General features: G+C 37.3%; 1 protein-coding gene and 1 long non-coding RNA gene across 3 annotated transcripts; both read right to left on the bottom strand.

Moving 5' to 3' along the window:
- Window positions 1-8,001: 8,001 nt before the first annotated feature.
- Window positions 8,002-10,856, bottom strand: LOC126813757 (putative ankyrin repeat protein RF_0381). Of its 2 annotated transcripts, none has more exons than XM_050539176.2 (2): window positions 10,719-10,856; window positions 8,002-10,344 (listed from the first exon to the last, which is right to left on the bottom strand). In XM_050539176.2, exon 2 carries the CDS (start codon window positions 10,196-10,198, stop codon window positions 9,014-9,016), a length of 1,185 nt encoding a protein of 394 aa, XP_050395133.1. In that variant the 5' UTR covers window positions 10,199-10,344; window positions 10,719-10,856; the 3' UTR covers window positions 8,002-9,013. The 2 variants fall into 2 exon arrangements, with proteins under 2 accessions (XP_050395133.1, XP_050395132.1); XM_050539175.2 differs by lacking the exon at window positions 10,719-10,856 and adding an exon at window positions 10,616-10,714.
- A 3,744-nt stretch (window positions 10,857-14,600) lies between these two features.
- LOC126813981 (uncharacterized) lies at window positions 14,601-21,055 on the bottom strand. Its single transcript, XR_007677298.2, has 6 exons — window positions 20,757-21,055; window positions 19,058-19,135; window positions 17,897-18,001; window positions 16,966-17,112; window positions 15,766-15,834; window positions 14,601-14,670 (listed from the first exon to the last, which is right to left on the bottom strand). It is a non-coding gene; the product is annotated as an uncharacterized LOC126813981 (long non-coding RNA).
- Window positions 21,056-22,406: the final 1,351 nt, after the last annotated feature.

Below are 22,406 nucleotides of genomic sequence, written 5' to 3'. Positions count from 1 at the left end.
TAAAAAACAATCTGGTTAAAACACAGATCCTATTTCGTTTTTATAGTTCAAAATTTCGTTTTACTTGTCTTTACTACACTTGGATCTGGAAGAGTTGTTATTTAACCACAGAGTAAAAATATTTTTACTCTGTGATTTAACTCGTGTTCTGAATGGTGTCAGGGATAAACCAATGAAACGGTCTGTTACGGCGAGCTTTAGGCGTGTTTTTCACGGAACTGTGGGTAATCCACTAGTAACATCAATGCTGATTGGTTAATCAAATGTCTGGCGTCATAGGGTTACAAGTCGGTCTTTTGACCCCTGACGTGACCTATCGCTATAACTTGTCAGATCTTCATGTAGTGTAGGCCATAGAAAGTATAAAAAAAACGAAACGAAATATAGATCTGTATTTTAATCAGATTGCGTAAAAAAAAGGTCAAGAATTATTTGGCGCATGCGCAGTAATTCGTACTGAGAACCGTTTTTCGATAGGATAGCGTTTACTCTACGAAGATTTAACCGTGCCGAGACCACCTCACTTCAGTAGGCAAAATTGGCACGGTACCCAGTACGGCACGCTTATGTTTGACCCTTAAAAATTGTAATGTAAACGGGTCCATCGATTGACTATCATTTATAGGTAGTATTTATATACTTGAGACAAGTTAACATCATATTGACATAAAATATTTATACACAGTATTTATATACATGAGACGAAGATGTCTATTGATTTTTTGGCATTGGCTTAAACAATAAACCCTCTTAACACAAAATATGATAGTCTTTTAACACGAAATATCTTCTACACCAACACCCTAAACACCAAATATTTTAAATATAAACACTCTGAACACCAAATATTTTAAATATTAACACTGTTTGCATAAAATATCTTTAATATAAACAAGCTAACTCAAAAAATCTTAAATACTATCACTCTTAACATAAAATATCTTAATATCCGAACACAATATACCAAAACTCTGACAAATATCTACACTCTACACAAACTATCTAACACTAACACAGCACTCGTAATGCTCGAAAAATACAACTAAAGCAAATGTCCCTGCTCCTGCCCCACAAGCTATTACATATCTTAGTATTAGGCCATGTTAAGTCGCCATGGCAAATGAACAAACCTAGATTTTAAATTTTTTTTAAAAAGATTGTTAAGCTACGAAATGTAGAAAAAAATATATACAAATTTGAACCCAAAATATAATTTACCCACGTTTTGATAGTTTTGAAATGTTTTTTAGCCAATTACTGTTTGTTGATTTACTGTTTAAATGTTGATTGCTTTTTATTTAGGTATTTATATTATGTTACTGTATAATTAATGAATCCAGTATAATTTGTGATGGCTTTTATTACAGTGTGACGGTTTGACTTGGTAGCCGCTTTGGCTTGGTTCCCTTGACCCGGGAAAAATTCATCAGTTACGCATCTATTTGTTTGACAATTTTTTTGTTTTTTTTCATTGGCTTTATTACTCTCTGGGGGTTGGGTGGCCGAATGGTTAACACGTGCGCGCTGTATCATAAGGTCTGTCATTGAGTCAACTGACGTGATTTCAATTCCCCGGTTGTACGTGACAAGCAGGGTTTTCTCTGGGTCCTCCGTCCTCCCACTGCTAAAAACCCTACGCACAAGCCAATTATTGAAATAAAATTGAACCATGTTTTAGTCCCGAAATGACCTAGTTTGTGCCCCCCCCCTCTCTCTCTCTCTCTCTCTCTCTTCACTTTTTTTTTTTAATTTGTTAAATACAAGTCTTTCATTTGATGTTGTATTTGTTATTTATTTTACAAAATTATTCAGTTTCCTTAATGCTTTTAGGTCCAGTTTAGTCTTTTTGGCATTGCATTGTGTTTTATATAACTATATACCATTTCACTTGCAAAGTCCCAAGGGCAAGGTCTCACGTTTTGTGATTAATTGAAATAGGGTACCGAGTAGAACCGGCATTTATACCGAGTCAAATCGCGGCAACGGTCACCATTTTAATTGTATATCCAATCACCATTGCATAGTTTTTAAAACTTATTATAGAATTAAACCTATAAGAAAATAAATTTGTATATTAAAACATTTCTATCTATATTTCCTGTTTATTATGGTCTTAATTGCCCTTGGAATTTTCCATGCCGAAGTCTCACTTTAGAGTGACTGCCCGCAAAATATGTTGGGTTTTTTCAAAAGCTTTCAAAGTATTACACAAGTGGTTGCCATGCAAGATACGCCCACATTTTGCGAGAGACTGGCGGAGAACTGGAATTTAAAAAAAAAGTATTTGAAAAACTGTAGCCTTGATCAAGTCCATGCGGTAATCGGTAAAGGGGGGTTACTTTGGAACAGATGGCTGTTGAACACTGAATATCGATAGGGTTTGTCATCTCATGAATCCAACGCACTAAATTTAAAGTAGCTAAGTCTCTATATACATAGTCTTGTACAGCCATTTAAAATTCATTTTACGTGCTTGGGGTCTGTTTTAAATAATACGATGAGTCAGTGATTATTTTAAAGTAGCCAAGTCTCTAACTCAATATCATCCAAATTCTTACACGTTGAAAACACGGATTATTTGTCAATTCAAATCAACATTGATGTTGTGATCTTGCCGGGAAAAGGTAGGCTTCTGATATCCAATATTTAAGACAAAATAAACATTTTACCATTGGTACACGAATCGTGCACCATAGTGCGTTTCAGCGTCATTTGTATAAGTGACCAGAAAGAACGAGGTTAGACATATTCCACACCTCATGTCAAACGGTGACGCCTGGAGAGCATGCGCAATAGACTGGAATAACCAGACGCTAGAAATTGTTATTCGGTTGAGACTCATGCCGTATTTCGCTGGACATAACTGATTTGAAATTAGAGTCAAAACGGAAACAATTGAACGTAAATCAGTTTATATACAATTAGATTACATTATTATATGGGTTGCGACCCATTTGGGTCAATTTCTAGGCCCCAATTATTAGCGATTTAGCTCCTTTAAAAAGAATGTTAAAATCTGTAGTCGCGGAATGCTGAATATCAATACAGGGTTCGTTCTTTCATGATCGCAATGTGTCACACCAAGTTTGGAAAATATTCTGTTAAAAACTGTAGCCTCTACTGCCTTCACAAACTTTTCGGCTACGGGGGCATAACTCCGGGACAGAAGGTCATATGTACATGTACACTAAAATCTATTAATTAATCCCAGATCTTTAACATAGTTATATTTAAGTTTCCTCTGAATCAGCCTCTGTCGCTTTCCCATAGTGGGGGGTGGATGGCCGAATGGTTAGCGTGGCGTGGTTTCGATTCCCCGGCTGTACGTGACAAGGAGTAGGGTAGCCTGTCCAACCTTGTGGGTTTTCTTCGGGTCCTCTGGTTTCCCCTACTTCTAAAGAACCCTATGCGCCAGCGAATTATTGAAATTAAATTGAACCATATGTTAGTCCCGAAATGACCTATTATGTGTCGAGTGGACGTTACCCCCCCCCCCTCTCTCTCTCTCTCTCTCTCTCTCTCTCTACTTCACATAGTTTTCAGCTACGCAAGGGGCATAAATCGGGAACGAAAAGTAGCAGAATGCTGATTATCAAAATGTTCGTTCTCTCATGAATCCAATCTGTTAAAGACTATAGCCTCTGGCGTTCACAAAGTTGTTTGAAAAGGGGGCATTATTATCTCCGGAACGGAAGGTCCGATGCATACTAAAATCCGACAGCGTTTGTGTCTTAATATATTATTTTAAGTTCCCCTTAAATCATACACACTTTGCACATATTTCACCTTTTGCGCAAAAGGTAGGGGCCATAACCCAAGAAGTTCAAGTCTGGTATGCCCCAAAAATGAACTCGTTGAATATCAGTAGGGTTCGTCTTAAATCAGCCTCTGTCGCATTCAAAAGGTTTTCGATTAAGGAGCATACCTCAGGAACGAAAGATCGCAGAATATGCTGAATATCGAAAGGGTTCGTCTTCTCATGAACGCAATTTTTCACACCCAAAAATATGTTAAGAACTTTAGTGTCTATCGCTCACAAGGTTTTCAGAAAAGGGGTTCAACGTCCTACAGTGGCGTGGTGACCCAGGAGTTTGCACGAGGAACAAGATCCCGTCCGGGCCCCCCAAAACAATATTTATAAGGGGGTGGGGGGCTCCTCCTCCCTGTGCCGCCGGGTAATATTGGACTGTGTGGAACATTTTAGAGTCGATGTGTAGCATATCTGACCCATGGTATATGTTTGACACTGGTTAAGCATTATGATGGTGATTATAATGTTGTGAAATGCATTGCAACCGCGTGATTTTTTTTTGCCATTTTCGAGCGGGAGCAAAAACTGAAAACCATGACGCAAAGCTCGCCATTGCATCTCTTGCTTAGCCCCTGGTTAAAGAAGACAGGCATACACTATACAGTTTGCTACCTATGGGGGGTAATTTGCCCTGACAGCGGCGCCCTCGGGGAGCCGAGGTTTTGCCGACAGGAAGTGTGGACAGGTTTGGGCAAAAATGGGACTAACTCGAAAAATATTAAACCGATTTTGCCTAATAGAAAAATAGACCCTCTTCTTAATTGTCATGATTCAAGTTTACAGAGAGTTCAGATAAAAAAGTAACATCTATTACGCCGACACGAATGGCATTTCACATTGCAAAACATCTCACTTCAGATATTTTACACATTTGTTTTGTATTTTTAGAGATACATTATGGAAGATTTGATAAAGAGCTGACTATAATAGTTAAAAACTAGATGATATAAATGGATTGTGCTGAAAATTTCAGCCGAGAAAACCTTATTTTAAAATCTATGTAACCTCGATTGTCATTGTTACCGCTGTCACGATAATTAACAAAGTCTCGATTATCCATAGCTATAATCGAAAGGTCCTAATTAGTGTACTCCACTCATTTAAAGATACATTGTCCCGAAAGAATTTATCGGTGGTTATTTCTTATAAAATTTTAGACACCTAATTTTACCCGAAAAATATCCATGGGAAAAAATGCCAGGGTATCACTAACTGGCACCCCGACTGTTGTCTGCCAGCTTATTGTGTGCTAGTCTGACCGAGGAAGCGGTTGTTATTTCTTGATCAAATGCTTGGGCTGTTTTTGGGAACATTGAGGGGTGTCAACGTACAAAAGACTCAATTAAACGGCGGAAAAAGAAGTTGATAGAAAATAATTAAGAATTTACTTAGGCAATTAAACGGCGGAAAAAGAAGTTGACAGACAATAATTAAGAATTTACTTAGGCCTCAATATGTATGATAAATGGACAGTAAGTAATTAAAAATACATTCTGAAAAATGAAACTTCCAACAATGAATTAAGCTGACAGACATTGCGTCTAATAACAGTTTATTTATAGCTTGTGGTATCTCCCCACGAAAATAAAGTTTTGAGAGGGATTTGAAGCAAATTTTTGATAGATCAATTAGTTTGAATATGTTTTTCGTCGAAATATATCATCCAATCACACAGTACGCGGGAAAAAGAATCTTTAATCACATCCACGGGATTGGAAAATCTCTGAAGTTATCCATGTGCTCATTGGAGAAATATTGACGGAATATACGTTTTGTTTGTTACTTTTGTATCTTGTAAAGTAATTAAAACAATGAGATGTTTTTAAATATCACTGTGGAACCACAACCAGACACAAGGCCCAGAACAGCTTGGAGGGGGTTTCACAACCGGTTAGACTAATTAAATCACCGGAATTCACTTATAAACACCGGAATTTGCTCGCAAGGACTATACCTATTTACATATATATTTTGCATTAATATTAATAATGAATTACCTTTTAAAAAACACACCGAAAATCACCGGAATTCACATTGAAAACATATAAACACCGGAATTCACATTCAAATTATCAGAATTCGCCCGCAAGTCCCTCCTATTTACATATATTTTGCATTAATATTGATAATGAATTACTTAAAAACACCAAAACTAAACGGAATTCACTTTGCGGCTGAAGGACCAGCTATAGCCCAGGGTGACGAAAAATCTTATTAATTAAATACATATGCAAATTATATGTGAAAATATACACTACTACAATATTATGTTAGTGCTATCATATTAAGTGTGCTATAATATAAGTGATTCAACGATAAAACAAAATCTACTATTATGTGCTATCATACTATCGTATGAAGTGTGCTATAATATATGAGATTTATCCACAAAATATATCAAATGATTTATCTTGTATTTCTGTTGTGAATGTATAAAGGGTATATACCATATGTGACTGTTTCATAAAAAGTACAAATATATTTATCAACAAGTGATAGGTGAAAAAGAATATATAACGTGTATATATCATAATTATGTGACTGTTTCATAAAGAAAGTACAAATATATTTATATGTCAGTAGACCTGCAGCCAAACAAACATACTATACATTTTTGGAAAGCTTATAACACTTGGAACACAAATCCAGAGAGTTCCAAGCAAAATGTTGGCAATAACTGGAGTTAGGGAAACAATAATTTCAACAATAATTGATTCAACAAAACCGGATTGAACAACAGGTAAGAGGCTTGGGGGAGGGGGTGGGGGATTTCTGGATGAATGAATCATTAACTAAAACGAATTTTCCACAAAGCGGTGATGGTTGATTATTTTTAATTACATGTAATTACACAATTATATTTCTATGATATATGGTCTCATTCATAATTCTCTGATGTTTGTGCGCGAAAAATTACTGAAATACATTGCCCGAAAAATTATCCCAAAACAGTATTTCTGCTAATATATCTGTAAAACTTTAGTTCATATTCGATTTGAGGCTAAATTCCTAACAAATGTTTGTAATGTACTTACTAAAATAGATTATTATGGCAAAACCTAAATAATACTGTAATAAAGAGAAAAAAATATCAAATGGGAGTTGAATGCCTAACTGTTCGGTATCAATCGATATAATGAAGATGTAAATACACCATACATTATGCTATAGGGGGAATTTGGCCCAAACAGCGACATTACGGTCCCCTTTATTATTTGAATTCGAACCGACAAGAGTTCTTTTACGTGCACGTCAAGGTGTGCACTGGACCTTAGTTTATATCCCATCCGAATAACTACACGCTGCCCATCACAGCCCCCTCCCCCACCTCCTAGATCAACAAGGGGATTAGTGAGCCACGGACAACGTGTGCACAGGACCTCAGTTTTTTTTTATCCCATCCGAATAACTACACGCTGTCCATCACAGCCCCCCCCCCCGCCCATTCCTGCACCATTGACAAGGGGAAAAACGCCGGAAAGTTTGGGGAACTGTACGTCTAGGTCAACAAGGGGATTCGTGAGCCACGGACAAGGGGAAAACACCGCCCGGTAAGTGAGCCAGGGAGTATATCCGTTCTATTATTACTGAGTGACGCTCTCTGGGCAAAATTACAACCAGCCCATTCTTTAAGAAGGTTTTATTTTATAGGCTAATGTGTACTGGAATGCCTTTAAAATGTTACAAAGTATGTCAACAATTTGGCTAGCTGTACCCTTGTCGTTATAAACATTTCAAAAATAGTTAACTTGTGGATATCATTTGTCTTGAAAGACCTCATGAATGAAATGATCAGTGAATCGATCTATTTGAATTAGAGAGGTATATTTCAATACCACAAAATTGCAATAAACGTTAGGATTGCATGTCGTAGATCGTTATACTTAAGATATCGTTTTCCATATCCTTTCAAAGATATATGAGTTTTAAAAAGGGTCGTTTAATCTGTCTATATGTGTCCTTTGGTTAAACATTGAGATATATCTATTTTTCAATTAATCATGACACGATTTGAAATAACCTTTTGTCAATAGACAGAGACATTTATCATATACCTTATTAATATTAGTACTATGTACAAGTTACTATATATATACCGGACTACTATTTATAACAACTGTGATCAGCTGAAAAATATAGAATAGGAAATACCAAGTTAATGTTGAGAGCTTTATTCAAAAGCACTGAAATGATACAATAAACACAATGAGTTTTATGGGTGTGAGCATATCGAGGGAAAGAAAGTAACAAAGATGAATTCAAAATGGCTGACCAGTTCATCGAATTGTCGAAGTGAAACAGCATTTTGAAAGTCAAATCCCAGATATATTTTGGTGTATAAATTAGGTTTTGAAACGATTATTAAAACAGTTTATCTTCGTCCCGTCCAGCTACATGAAACTTTATATCACTGGTAAAAAGCCACAGCGTTTAACGGACTATAGTTTCGGGTACAATGTTCCAAAAAGTCCGCCTCTTCCCCTAACATTTTTGATGGTTATGTTCCGCGAATTTTCACACGGATTCATAGCCTGGTAAAATATTACAAATTACGAGACTGATATGGAGCAATGTAATCAAGTGGGGGTTGACGTCCTACTTTTCTGCACCAGTCGGGCTTATAGATGCCACGCGTATTTATATTTTTTTTGTCCAATCGATATAACACTGTTAAATTCAACTGTTTTGACGGAAATTATAACTACACAAGGTTCACTTTCCTTTAAGGAAGACCCGAACCTTGGGTAGAACAAATCAGATCCAATAAGATGAAATTAAATAGGGTTTAACGTCCTACTGTTCTGCTCCGACTGGACTCACTTACCATTAGGTCTCGTGTTCGCGCCCGGTGTTGGCCGAGAAATTTCCTCGAAATGTTCCTCCGTGGTCCCCCCCCCCTTGTCAGAGGTGAAGGATGGGACGAAAGACCGAGGTCCCGTGTACACACTGGAGTGCGCGTAGAAGAACCCTTGACAGTTGGAATTCGAAATAAGAGTAGGCCGTAGCGCCACTGTCGGTGCACAAAAGTAGGTTGTTAAACCCTATTTCATTTCAGTAGTAATCTTAATGCTACAAATCTCCACATTTCGCGAATATAGCGCTTGTAAACCAAATGTCTATAATTAGCTGGAAATACAAATGGTGTTTAGTATATAAATATTATTGTATAAGGTAGTATGCAACTGTTAGATCTAGCAATGTCTAAAGATTACTTTGGAAATTTACACCCATTGCATTAAGGATATCTTCATATCTTAGAAATGATTTTAGTTTATCAGGCAGGGGCAACAAACCCACACTATACCACTGGTTAGGTGGACCTAATGATCCACAAATCACATTACGGGTTATACAAAGAAGTGGCATCGGATTTGAAGCAAGTTTTAATAACGGGTCGCTTGAAAAAGGTGACTGTGAGAGGCGGCGCAACTCTTGATTATTTATCAGGTTCAACATGTACAACCAGTAAAGTATGGTCATAAACAGAAATCCGTATTTGCACAAACCTTCATTGAGACGGAAGTAAGTGCGCCCATTCAGTTCTCTAATTGCAGTCAATAAATGTCTACCACTAAACGCTTGGACTATACCGTACTGAAACAAGTGGTTTACACACCTGGCGCTATTTTCTATCACACTCGTTTCATTTTTAAAAAATATAGTTATTGCTTCAGGATTCATGAGAGTCAAGTCAAAGCCATTCTGTAGTAAATTCTCCACCAATTTATAGTCTGTATTATCATAAGCCATCGATAGTAACGACGAGTCTAAGGAAGTGACGTGTCGAAGTAATGTTAGAGCCCACTCCCGGTTTTTAACCATTATAGCATACTGTAGCATACGTGTGAGATGAGTCTGATCGAACGAATCGAAATTTTGTTGCTTGGCTAACAAAATGTTACATATCTCCGCATTGCCAAGACCGACAGCAATGTGTTGTGCAGTTTCACCGTACTTGTTAGTGATATTAACATCTATTCCACATAAAACAAGCAATTTAACAACTTCGGGGTTTTGAATTCGAACAGCATGGTGTAGCGCAGAATCCTTAAACTTATTCGTCTGATTTAATTGGCACCCCCTGTTTATCAGCAATTTGACAATTTCTAAATTACCTGCTGCCATCATTAAAGGGGTGACCTTAGTCGTCTTCTCGGTTTTCTCAGGGTTGGCCCGAGATATAAAATTATTCAGTAACACATCTACACAATGTGTACGATGATTGATAATGGCTGTTAACAGTGGCGTATTACCATATGAATCAGTATAATTAACATTTGCTCCATTTTCCAACAACGAAAGAATACTGCCAGAATCACCACACTCGCATGCTCTTAGCAATGTTTTATTGTTACCGTTTCCCATATTCGCAGTGTTTGGTTTCATACATCTACAATCTGTTGTACCAATCCACCATGGAATGTGTTGAAGTTTTGCCTATGGCTTGTGAGGAAGTTTACAGTTTGTCTGTTGAATCGAAGCAGACTAACTCAACACATTCGTGAAATCCACTTCTAAACAGCTTGCACCTGCTATAATAAAGTAAAAATATCAATACAAAATTTAGAATCAAATAGATTTAAATTACTATCAAATTATGGGGTTTTTTTTTTACAAAAATTTAATCAAAACATTCAAATTGAGAAACACACATTTAAAACTTATAAAAAAAATTCGGAAGAGTGGGCGGTGGGGGTTGGGCACAAACATATCGCAAACTTAATTACACATAAAATTGTATCAACATATTATATTATATTACATTACACTGAATGTAATCATCTCCAACATAAACCACATTACCTTTTAATATCCAACATAATTTTATATCAAATTACACTGACATTAATATCTACCCAAATACTACATCACACGGACACAACTAATAAAATTAAAATTTACTTACGACCTAGTTTTCCTTGTGCTAGAAAAGGCTTTTATATCAAAAGGTATTCACCTTTATATCAGCTAATATTAATAATCGGCTGTCGGCTAATATATTTGTTTGTATAAAATAGTGTATTCAACTTACCTTTGAAATATCCTGTCTGTATAGGTTACATACAACCAACCTATATAACCTTTCACTATTGAAGGTGTACAATCGATAGACTAAACTGGTTTAAAAACTAATCAGCCACAATAACAGCGCCTTAAGTATTGCAAAAAATGACAGACCAGAAAAATATGTTATATGATTTCCTAAAAAATATTTGAGAAAATAATGGAGGTTATGTACCGTTAGAAAGCGATTAGAGAACCTGTCCTTTTATTTCAGACACAATAACTTACCTGGGGTAACACGGATATAAGAGTAGCTCTATAAAATAAATATAAGTTGGAAAGCTCGTTGTTGCGGCCAGTTTCCATACTGGTAAATATTATTCCAAAAATGTGTTCTTTATAATTTTCAATTAGTAAGGGAGCTAGGTTGAGGTTGTTTCGAAAATCGTGTACAAAATTTCTACTATGCTAGATGAGTGGACAGCGGTGCCCGATACGCTGAACCTTGATTCTTAAGTTGCGGGTCACTTTCCCCTGGTATGGGGTGGGGTGGTCCGACAAAACGTCGAAATTTGGAGTTTAATTCCCCCACGGACCCGTCATTCTCCCCTAAAACACCCCTTTGCCACCCTGAGAGATAGGTTAATTCGACTTCCGCCTACAACATTAATTTTTTCGTTAAAAGTTTCACTGTTGGTCCACTAGAACATAACAGTAACTTATGAACGCGAAATGGGAGAAATGGCCAAAAATGACGATTTACTTTGACTTTTGAGTTCAACGCAACGATCAACTTTCGTGCATACGTCGACCAACCTCAGGTGTCATCAAAAACACTGCTTAAGAAGACCCCCCGACCCTTCCCTCCTCCCTTAAGAACTAAGAACATCCCCTTTAGGTACACCCCGCCCCTCCCGGGAGCTGAGTTACTTCCTCTACAACATTTAATTTTTTCGTTAAAAGTTTCACTATTGGTCCACTATAACATATCACTAATTTAAGAACTCGAAATCCCCTTCTATCTCGGATAAGAACGACAAAACAGGGGGACAATGGGTAAAATGACCAAATATGACGATTTAATTCGACTATTGCGTACAACGGTCAACTTCCATGCATACGTCAACCAACCTCAGATGTAATCAAAAACACTGCTTTAGAAGCCCCCCCCCCCGACCCTTCCTTCCTCCAAAACACTCCCTTTACCACTCTGAAAGATGAGTAAATTCGTCTTCAGCATACAACATTAATTTTTTTCGTTAAAAGTTTCATTATTGGTCCACAGACTTAATAACGCTAAATTCCCTTCTATCCCGGAGAAGAAACACAGAACGGTTTAATTCGACGTTTGCGTACAACGATCACCTATCGTGCATACATCTACCAACCCCAGATGTCATCAAAATATCAAAAACACTGCTTAAGAAGACCCCGGACCCTTCCTTCCTCCCTTAAGAACATCCCCTTTACCCCCATCTAGAGATGAGTTAATTCAACGTTAAACGTTTCACTATTAGTCCGCGGATTAGTGCGGGTTTTATATAACGCTGGATAGCACGTGCGCGCTGTACCATATGTTCTGTAATTGAGTCAGCTGTCATGGTTTCGATTCCCCGGTTGTACATGACAAGGAGTAGGATCGCCTGTCCAACCTCGTTGGTTTTCTCCGGGTCCTCTTGTTTCCTCCCATTGCTAAAGACCCCTACGCGCAAGCGAATTTTTTAAATAAAATTGAACAATGTGTTAGTCCCGAAATGACCTAGTCTGTGTCGAGTGGACGTTAACCCCCCCCCCTCTCGAATAAGGACGACATAACGGTCGCAAGGGTGAAATGGCCAAAACTGACGATTTAAGTCAACTTTAGCCTACAAATAACATCCTCAGATGACATCAAAAACTCTGCTTAAGTAGATCCCCCCTTTACCCCATCAGAGATGAATTAATTCAACATTAATTTTTTTCGTTAAACGTCCACGGATTAGTGCGGGTTTTATATGACGCGGCTCTCAGAGAAGGAAGCTGATTTAGTTGACCCTAAAAGCTCAAGACGTCCATTCTGTTTAACAAAAATATATACAATCTGTAGGATTCGTCATACTCATGATTTTCCAGGATCTTCCAGATGGTGTGATATTTTCATTAAGGACTCCAATGAATTGCTCCCATACGGCATTGTCGACCTACTCACTAATGTGCCAAGAGAAGAAGCCTTGATTTGAGATATCTTGAAACCCGTTTTCGACAACTTTCTATCATTATTTCTTTGATCAAGCAATGCCTGAAATCCACATATTATTTCACAGATCAATGGTTTACCTATATGGAAAGTCATTTATCCCCGCTCATTTCCGAAATCTACATGATGTCACCAGAAGAAGTTACTTTAACCGCTCTTTTTCAACCTTTTTTCTGGTTCAGAAAGATGGATAACACCTTCGTCATGTTACAAAAAGAAGATGATACTGTCGTCCCCCTGAATCACTTGAACAAAATTAACCAACATCCAAGAATGAAGTTCACAATGGAGAATGAAACCAACAGCAGCCTCCCATTTCTTAGGCCTAATGTAGGCCCTAATGGTAAGAAGAGCGAACTCCAATGTCACAACCTCAGTTTACAGGAAACCAACACACATGGACCAGAACATCTACTACAAATCTAATCACCCAAATGCATAAAACGCATTATGGTACATTATGGGAGATTAGATAAATCGGACTATAATAGCTAAAAACTAGATAGTGTAAAGGGAATTTACTGACAATTTGAGTCAAATTGATCCACTCTGAACTGAGATTTTAGCGATTGAATTTTAGGCCTAGCCCCGATCATTATTACTAAAGTCGGTACGATAAAAAACATAGTCTCGATTATCCATTTTATGATTAAATCATGATTGGAAGTCGAACAGCAAATCGGAACCTAATCCAATAAACATCGCAGGCTAGCGATGACATCGAGAGTTGATTATGGTCTGGATAAGTTAATTAATGTCTAATTAATAATTTAGATAATATTTCAGGCTTAAAGAAAGAACAGCAATAGGCAGATTTAGCTCTTGCATAATGTATGTTTAACTAATAGAGCCAAAAGCATTTGTAACCCCGAATCCCTCAACCTGGAAGTACAACACCTAAAAGACGTCTCCATCTAACACAACGGTTATTATGGTAAACAAGTTCATCAACGCCACATTATCCAACCTTCCAAAACTTGATAAACCAAAAAATGATACACCTGTAATACGAGTCTTTAACCATTCAGCGGCAACATATAACAGTCCCATATAACAACTTTTGGTCTTCGAAGGAATGTGAGCAGAAATTCGCCCGTATATCCGTTATCACTCGTCACATCAGTCAGTTATATAGAGAGACGACTCGTGTTTTCCTTTGGCGTTCGTCACTTCCGATTCAGGAAACCTGTATTACTCAGCTATCGTAGCAAGGGCCAGGTGTCTTCTTAAGCAGTATTTTTGGCAACATCTGAGGTTGGTCGACGAATTACATTTACACTTTAAATCATGAGGGTTGTCATTGGGTCAGGTGGCGTGTTTCCACCCCCACCCCACCTTGTACGTGACAAGGAGTTGGGTCGCCTGTACTAGCTAGTGTCGAGTGGCCATTAAAACCCATCTCTCTCTCTCTCTCTCTCTCTCTCTCTCTCTCTCTCTCTGTATAAATCCAACAAAGATCTGGCGTTTGCATAGATGATAAATGACAGATTTATGGTATGCAGATCAGCAAGCCTACGAACCAGGAAATGAAACAAAACAAATAGAGATACAAGTTTTAATAAAACTATCTTCTCTAAACACCTATAGGTTTCAGCTTACAAGCTTCTGGTTTGGTTCCCTGAAAAATATTTTATGAAGACAATGATTTCAGACAGAAATTAGAACTCATGCTTGAACCAATTAGAACATTAGAGAATTTGCAAGCTCTACACCTTCTTGCAGTGGTATGTTTCCTTAGGGTACAAAGAATAAGTATGCAAAGTTTCAAGATGATACGTTAAGAAATGCGGCCTGTAGAAGACAAACAAATACAAAAAATGGGCGTGGCTTTGCCCCTGGGGGTCGGACAAAAAACAATAGGGATCATCCTTAGGGTATAAGGAATAAGTATGTAAAGATTCAAGAATATGACTGAATAGGGGCCATCTTTAGGGTATAAGGAATAACTATGCAAAGTTTCAAAAGCATCTGTTAAGAATTACGGCCTGTAGGCGACCTACAGACACCCACCTCCCGCCCCGCCCCCTCCACACACACACACAGGGGCTACGGCATAAAATACGTCGGCATTATGAATGTGGACGTATAGTAAAATTGAAATAACGTCGGTGGCCATCTTTGATGACGTCATTTGGGGATTAACCTACCACGTGGTGAGTATCCACCCAAGTCCAAAATACTGACTAAGACACCTACTAAACATTATACAATTTTTTTTTATCCCAACTCAAACTTTTCTACAGAACCATAGTAGTCAGATCCAGGACTCGGTTGAGAAGATCAAATGAAATGAAATGGGGTTTAACGTCCTACTGTTCTGTTCCGAACTTGGCTAATGAACACAGGCATACGCCATACAGTGTGCTATGAGGGAAATTTTGCCCGGGAAGCGGCGCTACGGTCTACTCTTATATCGAATTCCAACTGCCAACATCCGAACGACCTCCGGGCTGGCGAGCCAGCGTCTTAGCCACTGTGGCCCCTCATAGTGGATCAATCTCCCATAAAGCCCCTTTAATGGTCAAAAGAATAAAAAATTATTTCGATCATCAACATCATATCAGGTTGATATGATTATGAACCGAAAATATCAACCTATGATGACGTCATGACAGGTTGATATGAGATATAACTTCTATTCACATCAAAGATAAAACTGTCGCCAGTTGTATATGAAAATACAATGTCCCTATTAGACATTTTCATTCCTCACCTGATAGGTCTGACACACCAATCCAAATAGATTTTTTGCAGATAATTTTTTTATCCTTTCTGTATGTACCTGTACGACATACAATTAATATTTTTAGAATATATTTCATTAGAATACATTTCATAAATTCTGCAAAAAAGTGTGTTTTTTTAATTCATAAACTATTAAAACAATTGATTTTAACCACATACTCTATAGGGTTAAACGTCCACTCAACACAAACTAGTTCATTTCTGGACTAACATGATTCAATAATTTGCTTGCGTGTAAGGGTCTTTAGCAGTGGAAGGAAACCGAACGACCCGGAGAAAACACACGAGGGTGGACAGGAGATCCTTGTCACACACAAGCTGAAAATCGAAACCACGTCACTTGACTCAATGACAGACCTTATGATCTAAAGCCCATGCATTAGACCATTCGGTCACCCCCCCCCCCCCCCGCCCAAGAAAACCAGCGGTAGCCACTTGCCAGGCAAGATAAGCCCACATTTTGCATGAAATGGATAGAGAACACGCTAAAAACAAAGGCGATTTTTCGTACAATCAGGGGCCATAGTCCAGGAAGTTATGGTCTAAAATGCGCAGAGATCGTTGGGATATAAATATATATTTAAGTTTCATCAATACCGGATAAAATTGTGACCTCTAGAGGGTCCACAACCTTCGTATTACATACTTTTACACAATTTGCGTGCAAAGAGCGGCAATTTTGTCCGACAGTTTCATTTCAACCTTCATTATGGTAAAATGGTGATATATTTGAACGGTTTTTAAAATCGGATAAGAATTGTGATCTCTTGGGAATCCACAAGCTAAAAAACACGATTTTTTGTACAATCAGGGGCCATAATTCAGAAAGATACAGTCTAGGATATGTGCGAATATTGAAAGGAACCAAGATCTTTGGGTTATAAAAATACATTTCAAGTTTCATCAAGATCGGATAATAATTGTGACCTCCAGAGTATCCACAAGCTAAAAACGTGATGTTTCGTACAATGAGCTGCCATAATCCATTAAGTTATGGTCCTGTGGAGTGTCCAGAAACAAATTGTCGACGGACGGACAGACGGACGGACGGACGGAAGTTCTGGTGGACAGTGGCGACGGAATAATACGTCCTCATAAAAATGTGGGCGTATAAAAAATAACAAACACAGCAGTAATCCTAAACCAAGGGATACCACGGAGTACTCACATTGTTTATAACAACCCACGGGACCCAATCCAACTTTGGGTCTAATGAGCCTTGTTGTATACTTGATGCATGTTGTAACATCATTCCTTCGTTTCCTTTGGCACAGGTCAAAATATCATCTATGGGCAGTGATTGATTGACAGAACACTGCGATAAAATAAAAACTGGTTAAAATATGTGTTCTAGATACTGATTGGTCGACATAATACTAGAAACCAGGTTAAAGTATGTGTTACATTATACTGAGTGGTTATTTAATACAAATGTCGGATTCTGGAAGCAGATGTCCAACCACACTACAGCATACACCCACAGATGGTCTTCTTGTACAAGGATCGACAAGGGTATTCAAATATTGGTAGTTTACATGTTAAAAGATCAATTTGCTTTTAGCAGTGAGGAGATTCAGTAAAACTCCAGCAATAAAATAATAGGGCATATCTGTATTATACAGCAATATATATCACCAGTGCCCAGTTCAGTCAAAAACGTCTCGCTATCTGCTAATACGATTGCTTCCCACACCCTTATGACGCAACGACATGCAATAACACCATTACCCACACACCTGCCTATCACCATCCCATGTAACGCTAGTTAATATAACGCCCTGAAATAATTCTTGTTTGCTTCTTTACAAGCATTTTGAACAGAAAGTTTCATCCCAATCGGTCAATCGCCGTCATATCTGCAAAAATTGAGAAATTTATTTTTGAAGCAAGGACAATAACTCTGTCAACATTAATCATAATTCTTAATTATGGCGCATCATTTAGTTGTATTTGTACTGCCTGGAAACAGAAGAACAAATGGCACATCATTTAGTTGTAATTGTACTGCCTGGAAACAGAAGAACAAATGGCACATCATTTAGTTGTAATTGTACCGCCAGGAAACAAAACGAGTAACCTGTAGAATAACATCAACTTACATCACGAGCAGCCTTTTCAGGACCATCCGTAAATATGACTTCTTCCATACAGTAAATAAATTGCGAGTACACATCAAAATCATTTATATGTTTAATAGCACACGCCTAAAATACAATATTCATATACTGTAATTATAGTGAAAGAAGATCTTTTAGAACTTTATACACCCGGTCGAACATTACGCACATCAGCTTAAAGCTTAAAACTGTTTAACTAGTCTCTTATGGTCAGCGCTCTTTTAGTTTTCAAGTCCCTGTTTTATGGAATAACCTACCATTTAGTTTAAGATGCTGTACATTGTAGCAAGATTGTTAGAATTTTTTATCTTTAAATTAATTATAGAATTATATTGAATTAATTAATATCTTTGGCTAATTATTAGATGCACACATTGTACAGAAGTCATTGTCTAATATGCACTTAAATCAAAATGAGTGAATGAGTGGCAGATTGTTATATAAAAGTTATGGAGTTATAATTTGGTAAACATCCAATTCTAGGTTGATAACAGATATCTTGTGTGAAATTTGTACTCAAACTTTCCTACAGAACCATATTCAGTTCCAGGACCATACAGCCAGTTTTGTCTATTTCGGGCCCCGAGTTCACAAAGCATTCTCAACGTAAGTTAAGAATTTACTCAACTTTCAATCACTGTTTATGAGAAATATCTTTGATCCAAAAACACAAAACTTGGCACATAGTTTCTTTTTGAGGTATTTGATACATTAAGACAACAATAGTTTTATAAAGAGCTATATTTTAGTTAGAATAAGGCAAACAGTTTTGAGTAAATTCTTAACTTAAGTCTGAGAATGCTTTGTCAACTCGGGGACTGGTGATTTCAATTGGTAGGTTCACAAGATGGGCTGGTACGAAGACAATAATAACACCACCGTTGCAGTTCTTATGTCTATGATTCATTCAATGATTGTACTTGTTGTTTCAATCCAATTGATCTATCATTTTTTAGCCAGCCAACGTAGCTCTCAAATCAATTAAAAATAAACTGTACATTGTTAAAATTTGATCACGTACAAAGCATCAAAATATTCTAAATTTATCATTTCAGCTGACCCTGTTCCACTCAACGGGATAAAGCAAATATTAATTAGCACCAGGCAAGCAATATTTAAAAACTATAAAAAACCCTGACGTACTTGTATGACGTTACCGTAACATTCTTTACTACCATGTTGACAGGTGAATGTGTAGGAACCATCTGTTTCTTGTTTTTCCTGTAGAGAGAGAGAAAAATATGGGTTTTAACGTCCACTCGACACAATTAGGGTCATTTCAGGACGAATACATGATTTAATATTATTTCCCCGGTCTTTAGTAGTGGGGCAAACTGACCCGGAGAAAACCCACGAGGTAGGACAGGCGACCCTACTCCTTGTCACATACAACCGTGGAATCGAAGCCACGCCAGTTGACTCAATGACAGACCTTGTGATACAACGCACACGCGCTAACCATTCGGCCACCCAACCTCCCATTTTCTTTCCTGTAATAATAACATTCATATGGTTCCTGTAATAATAACATTCATATGGTTCCTGTAATATATAACATCATTTAGAAATCGCCCAAATTGTATCTTTAATTTAACCAATGCAGATACTATCCCGCGATAAATGTTCTTTTACGTGCACACCCGCGTGTATCCTGGGCCTTAGCTTTTCGCCCATCCGAACAACTAAACGTTGACTCTTGTCGGGCCTTCTTTTTGAAGCACTAATAACGTGAAACCATGCTGGAAACCGGTGATAATTATTGTTGCCTCCGGAGCGTTGACACGGTTTCTTAATTAAACATGCATTATGCAAGAGCTAAATCTGATTATTGCAAGTGTTAATTCAGGCTTCAGATGTTATAGAAATTATAAATTAGATCTTTATTTAAACAACAAGCCCAAAATCAACTCTGTAGACCCACGGATGGCTCGACTACAGCTCGGATTTAAATAGGATTTCACTAATTGATTAAAGATACATTATGGGAGATTTTTATAGATAGTTGGCCATTCTTGCTATAACAGTTCTAAAGAAGATGATGAAAGAAGAATATATTGAAAAATTCAGTCAAATTACTTTATTCTGAACATAGTTATCATCGTTGTAATATTTGCCTAGAAATGGTAGCGAATTGTGTCTTCACCTTCGCTGATCGTTTGATTGACAGGCGTTAACTCCACCTACATATCTCGATTATCAAGTAAAGTTTTCAAAGGCATACCGAAACGCTTTACAGCGGCCTCGCTAAGTACACTCTATCATTTAGCCTCGGTCTAACTGACGTATTTTCATCAGGTTACTGTAAAGCGTTTCCGTGTGCCATTGAAAACTTTACTTGATAATCGAGATATGTAGGTGGAGTTAACGCCTGTCAATCAAACGGTCGGCCAAGGTGAAGACGCATTTCGCTACCATTTCTAGGCAAATATTACAACGATGATAACTATGTTCAGAATAAAGTAATTTGACTGAAATTTTCAATATATTCTTCTTTCATCATCTACTTTTGAACTGTTATAGCAAGAATGGCCAACTATCTATAAAAATCTCCCATAATGTATCTTTAAGGGATACATTTCTGAGAATTATCGTCAGAAATCATCGATGATTTCATAATTTCCTCCGATTATTGCGTTAACATAGTTTCGTAATTGAAAGTGCATAACTCCGACATGAGAAATTATTGATATTCGATAGAATTCTTCTGTTTATCCACCTGAACAACGTATTAAAATTTATCTACGTTAACAAAATAGTATGGACGGGCGGACAGGGTAAGGGCAATATACTACCACATTAAAATGTTGGCGTTTGAAACTATAATAACTGCAAAGGAAATTACTGTAGCTTTTCCGTAAGGTACCAAACTGATTTCCACAATATCTTTCAACGTATGGTAGGTGGGCCTGAGCTGAGTTAGAAGAACATTTTTTGAATCTGGGCACAATGTCTCGTAATATACATCTATCTTCACAGGTGCAGCGAGATCGGCATTACCATCAGTAGCCGCAAACAAAACACCCAAACACAAAATAGATAGCATCCTGTGATCACTGATCAACTTCTACCAAGTAAACCATACAAATGGCAGAATGATCTATTTATCTTCAACACTCAGTATATCAGCAGCTGTCACCTGTACATGTTATTGTATAAGTGTATATTATAACACACTGGGAAGATTTCAACATAAATCGATTTATTACCTTACACTACTATCTCAATACATGATATAGACATAGAGATAAAGCTGTGACCAGTAAATACATAGCCTTTGTTTTCTTCCAACAGATTGTCGATATATTACCACCCCACTCCTTGTATTTACGGCAACCCGACCGACCCTGTTTTTGAGAGTAAGTCTCCCACCCTAATCTTTTGTTTCTCATTTCCCAGATCGTATAAATCTGCCTTGCAGACACTGAAATTTCGGTATCTCCAATATTCCGAATCGGCATTTTTTTTATATTTTCCAAAACCTCACTCAGTAATCAAACTGGAAATACTATTTAGAAATGCTAACAACTGTCAGTAACTTTAAAAGTTAGATAAATAATAATAACTGAACTGTATGTAAAATGATATTAAAAAGGCTATAGAATGCGAGAATTGATTTAGGTTACTAAAAGATTAATATTAGTTCAGTTAGTAACCAATCTTATCACCGCAAGATCGTCGACCGACCGACCTTATTTTGTGACCAAATAACCGAAACACAGATTCTTTTTTGCTTTGGCCGTATCTTATTCCAAGCAAAATATAAAGTATTAAAATACGTTGGACACTAGAACAACCCCGTGGTTTCCAGTGAGCTTATCAAGTTGCGGCCATGGGCAGTTGGTTTCAGTCACAGAATGCGAGCGGCGATTAGTGTTTGCACCAGGGCGTAAATAATAAACGAATATTTCAGCTTTTTGGAGTATTTGTCATTTGGTCAAGAATCGTTTTGACGAAATAACCCTCTTCAACTTTATATGCACTTGACACAATTCTATGCAACGACAATGGTAAAAATACATTCGCTTGATAATACCGATACGTCGCTCACTTCTTACACAGAATTGTGTCATGTGTATTTTTAAATGTCATTAATGCGGTTAAAATCTTTTTTCGACCATCTTGAGTGTTGCATTTAGAATCTGACAAATTATATAATACTGTATTTAATATCTATACAAATGGGATATCTAATAACTACTGAAGTGAATATAATCAGATTTACCAAGTGACCTTTGATCAACGTCATTACAAATAGTGTTCTGCCCCTGTATTCGAATATTCGATCGCAGAACTCCGCAAATCGAATACTAGTCTGATGTTGGAATATTCGGAAAGAATTAAATTTGATTTATATTAGCCAGTTCCTCTTATAGGAATAACTAATTTAGTAGAAGCTGTTCATTGTGGATTTTTTCCTGCTCTGGATTGCATTATAATCACAGATATAGGCTTAAGCCGTTAGTTCACAGACCTTTGCAAGGTTCCATGTGTT

Source organism: Patella vulgata, chromosome 1 (genome assembly GCF_932274485.2).
Source record: "Patella vulgata chromosome 1, xgPatVulg1.2, whole genome shotgun sequence".
NCBI classification, from domain to species: Eukaryota; Metazoa; Mollusca; class Gastropoda; family Patellidae; genus Patella; species Patella vulgata.
This window is presented reverse-complemented; position numbering and strand designations above follow the sequence as displayed.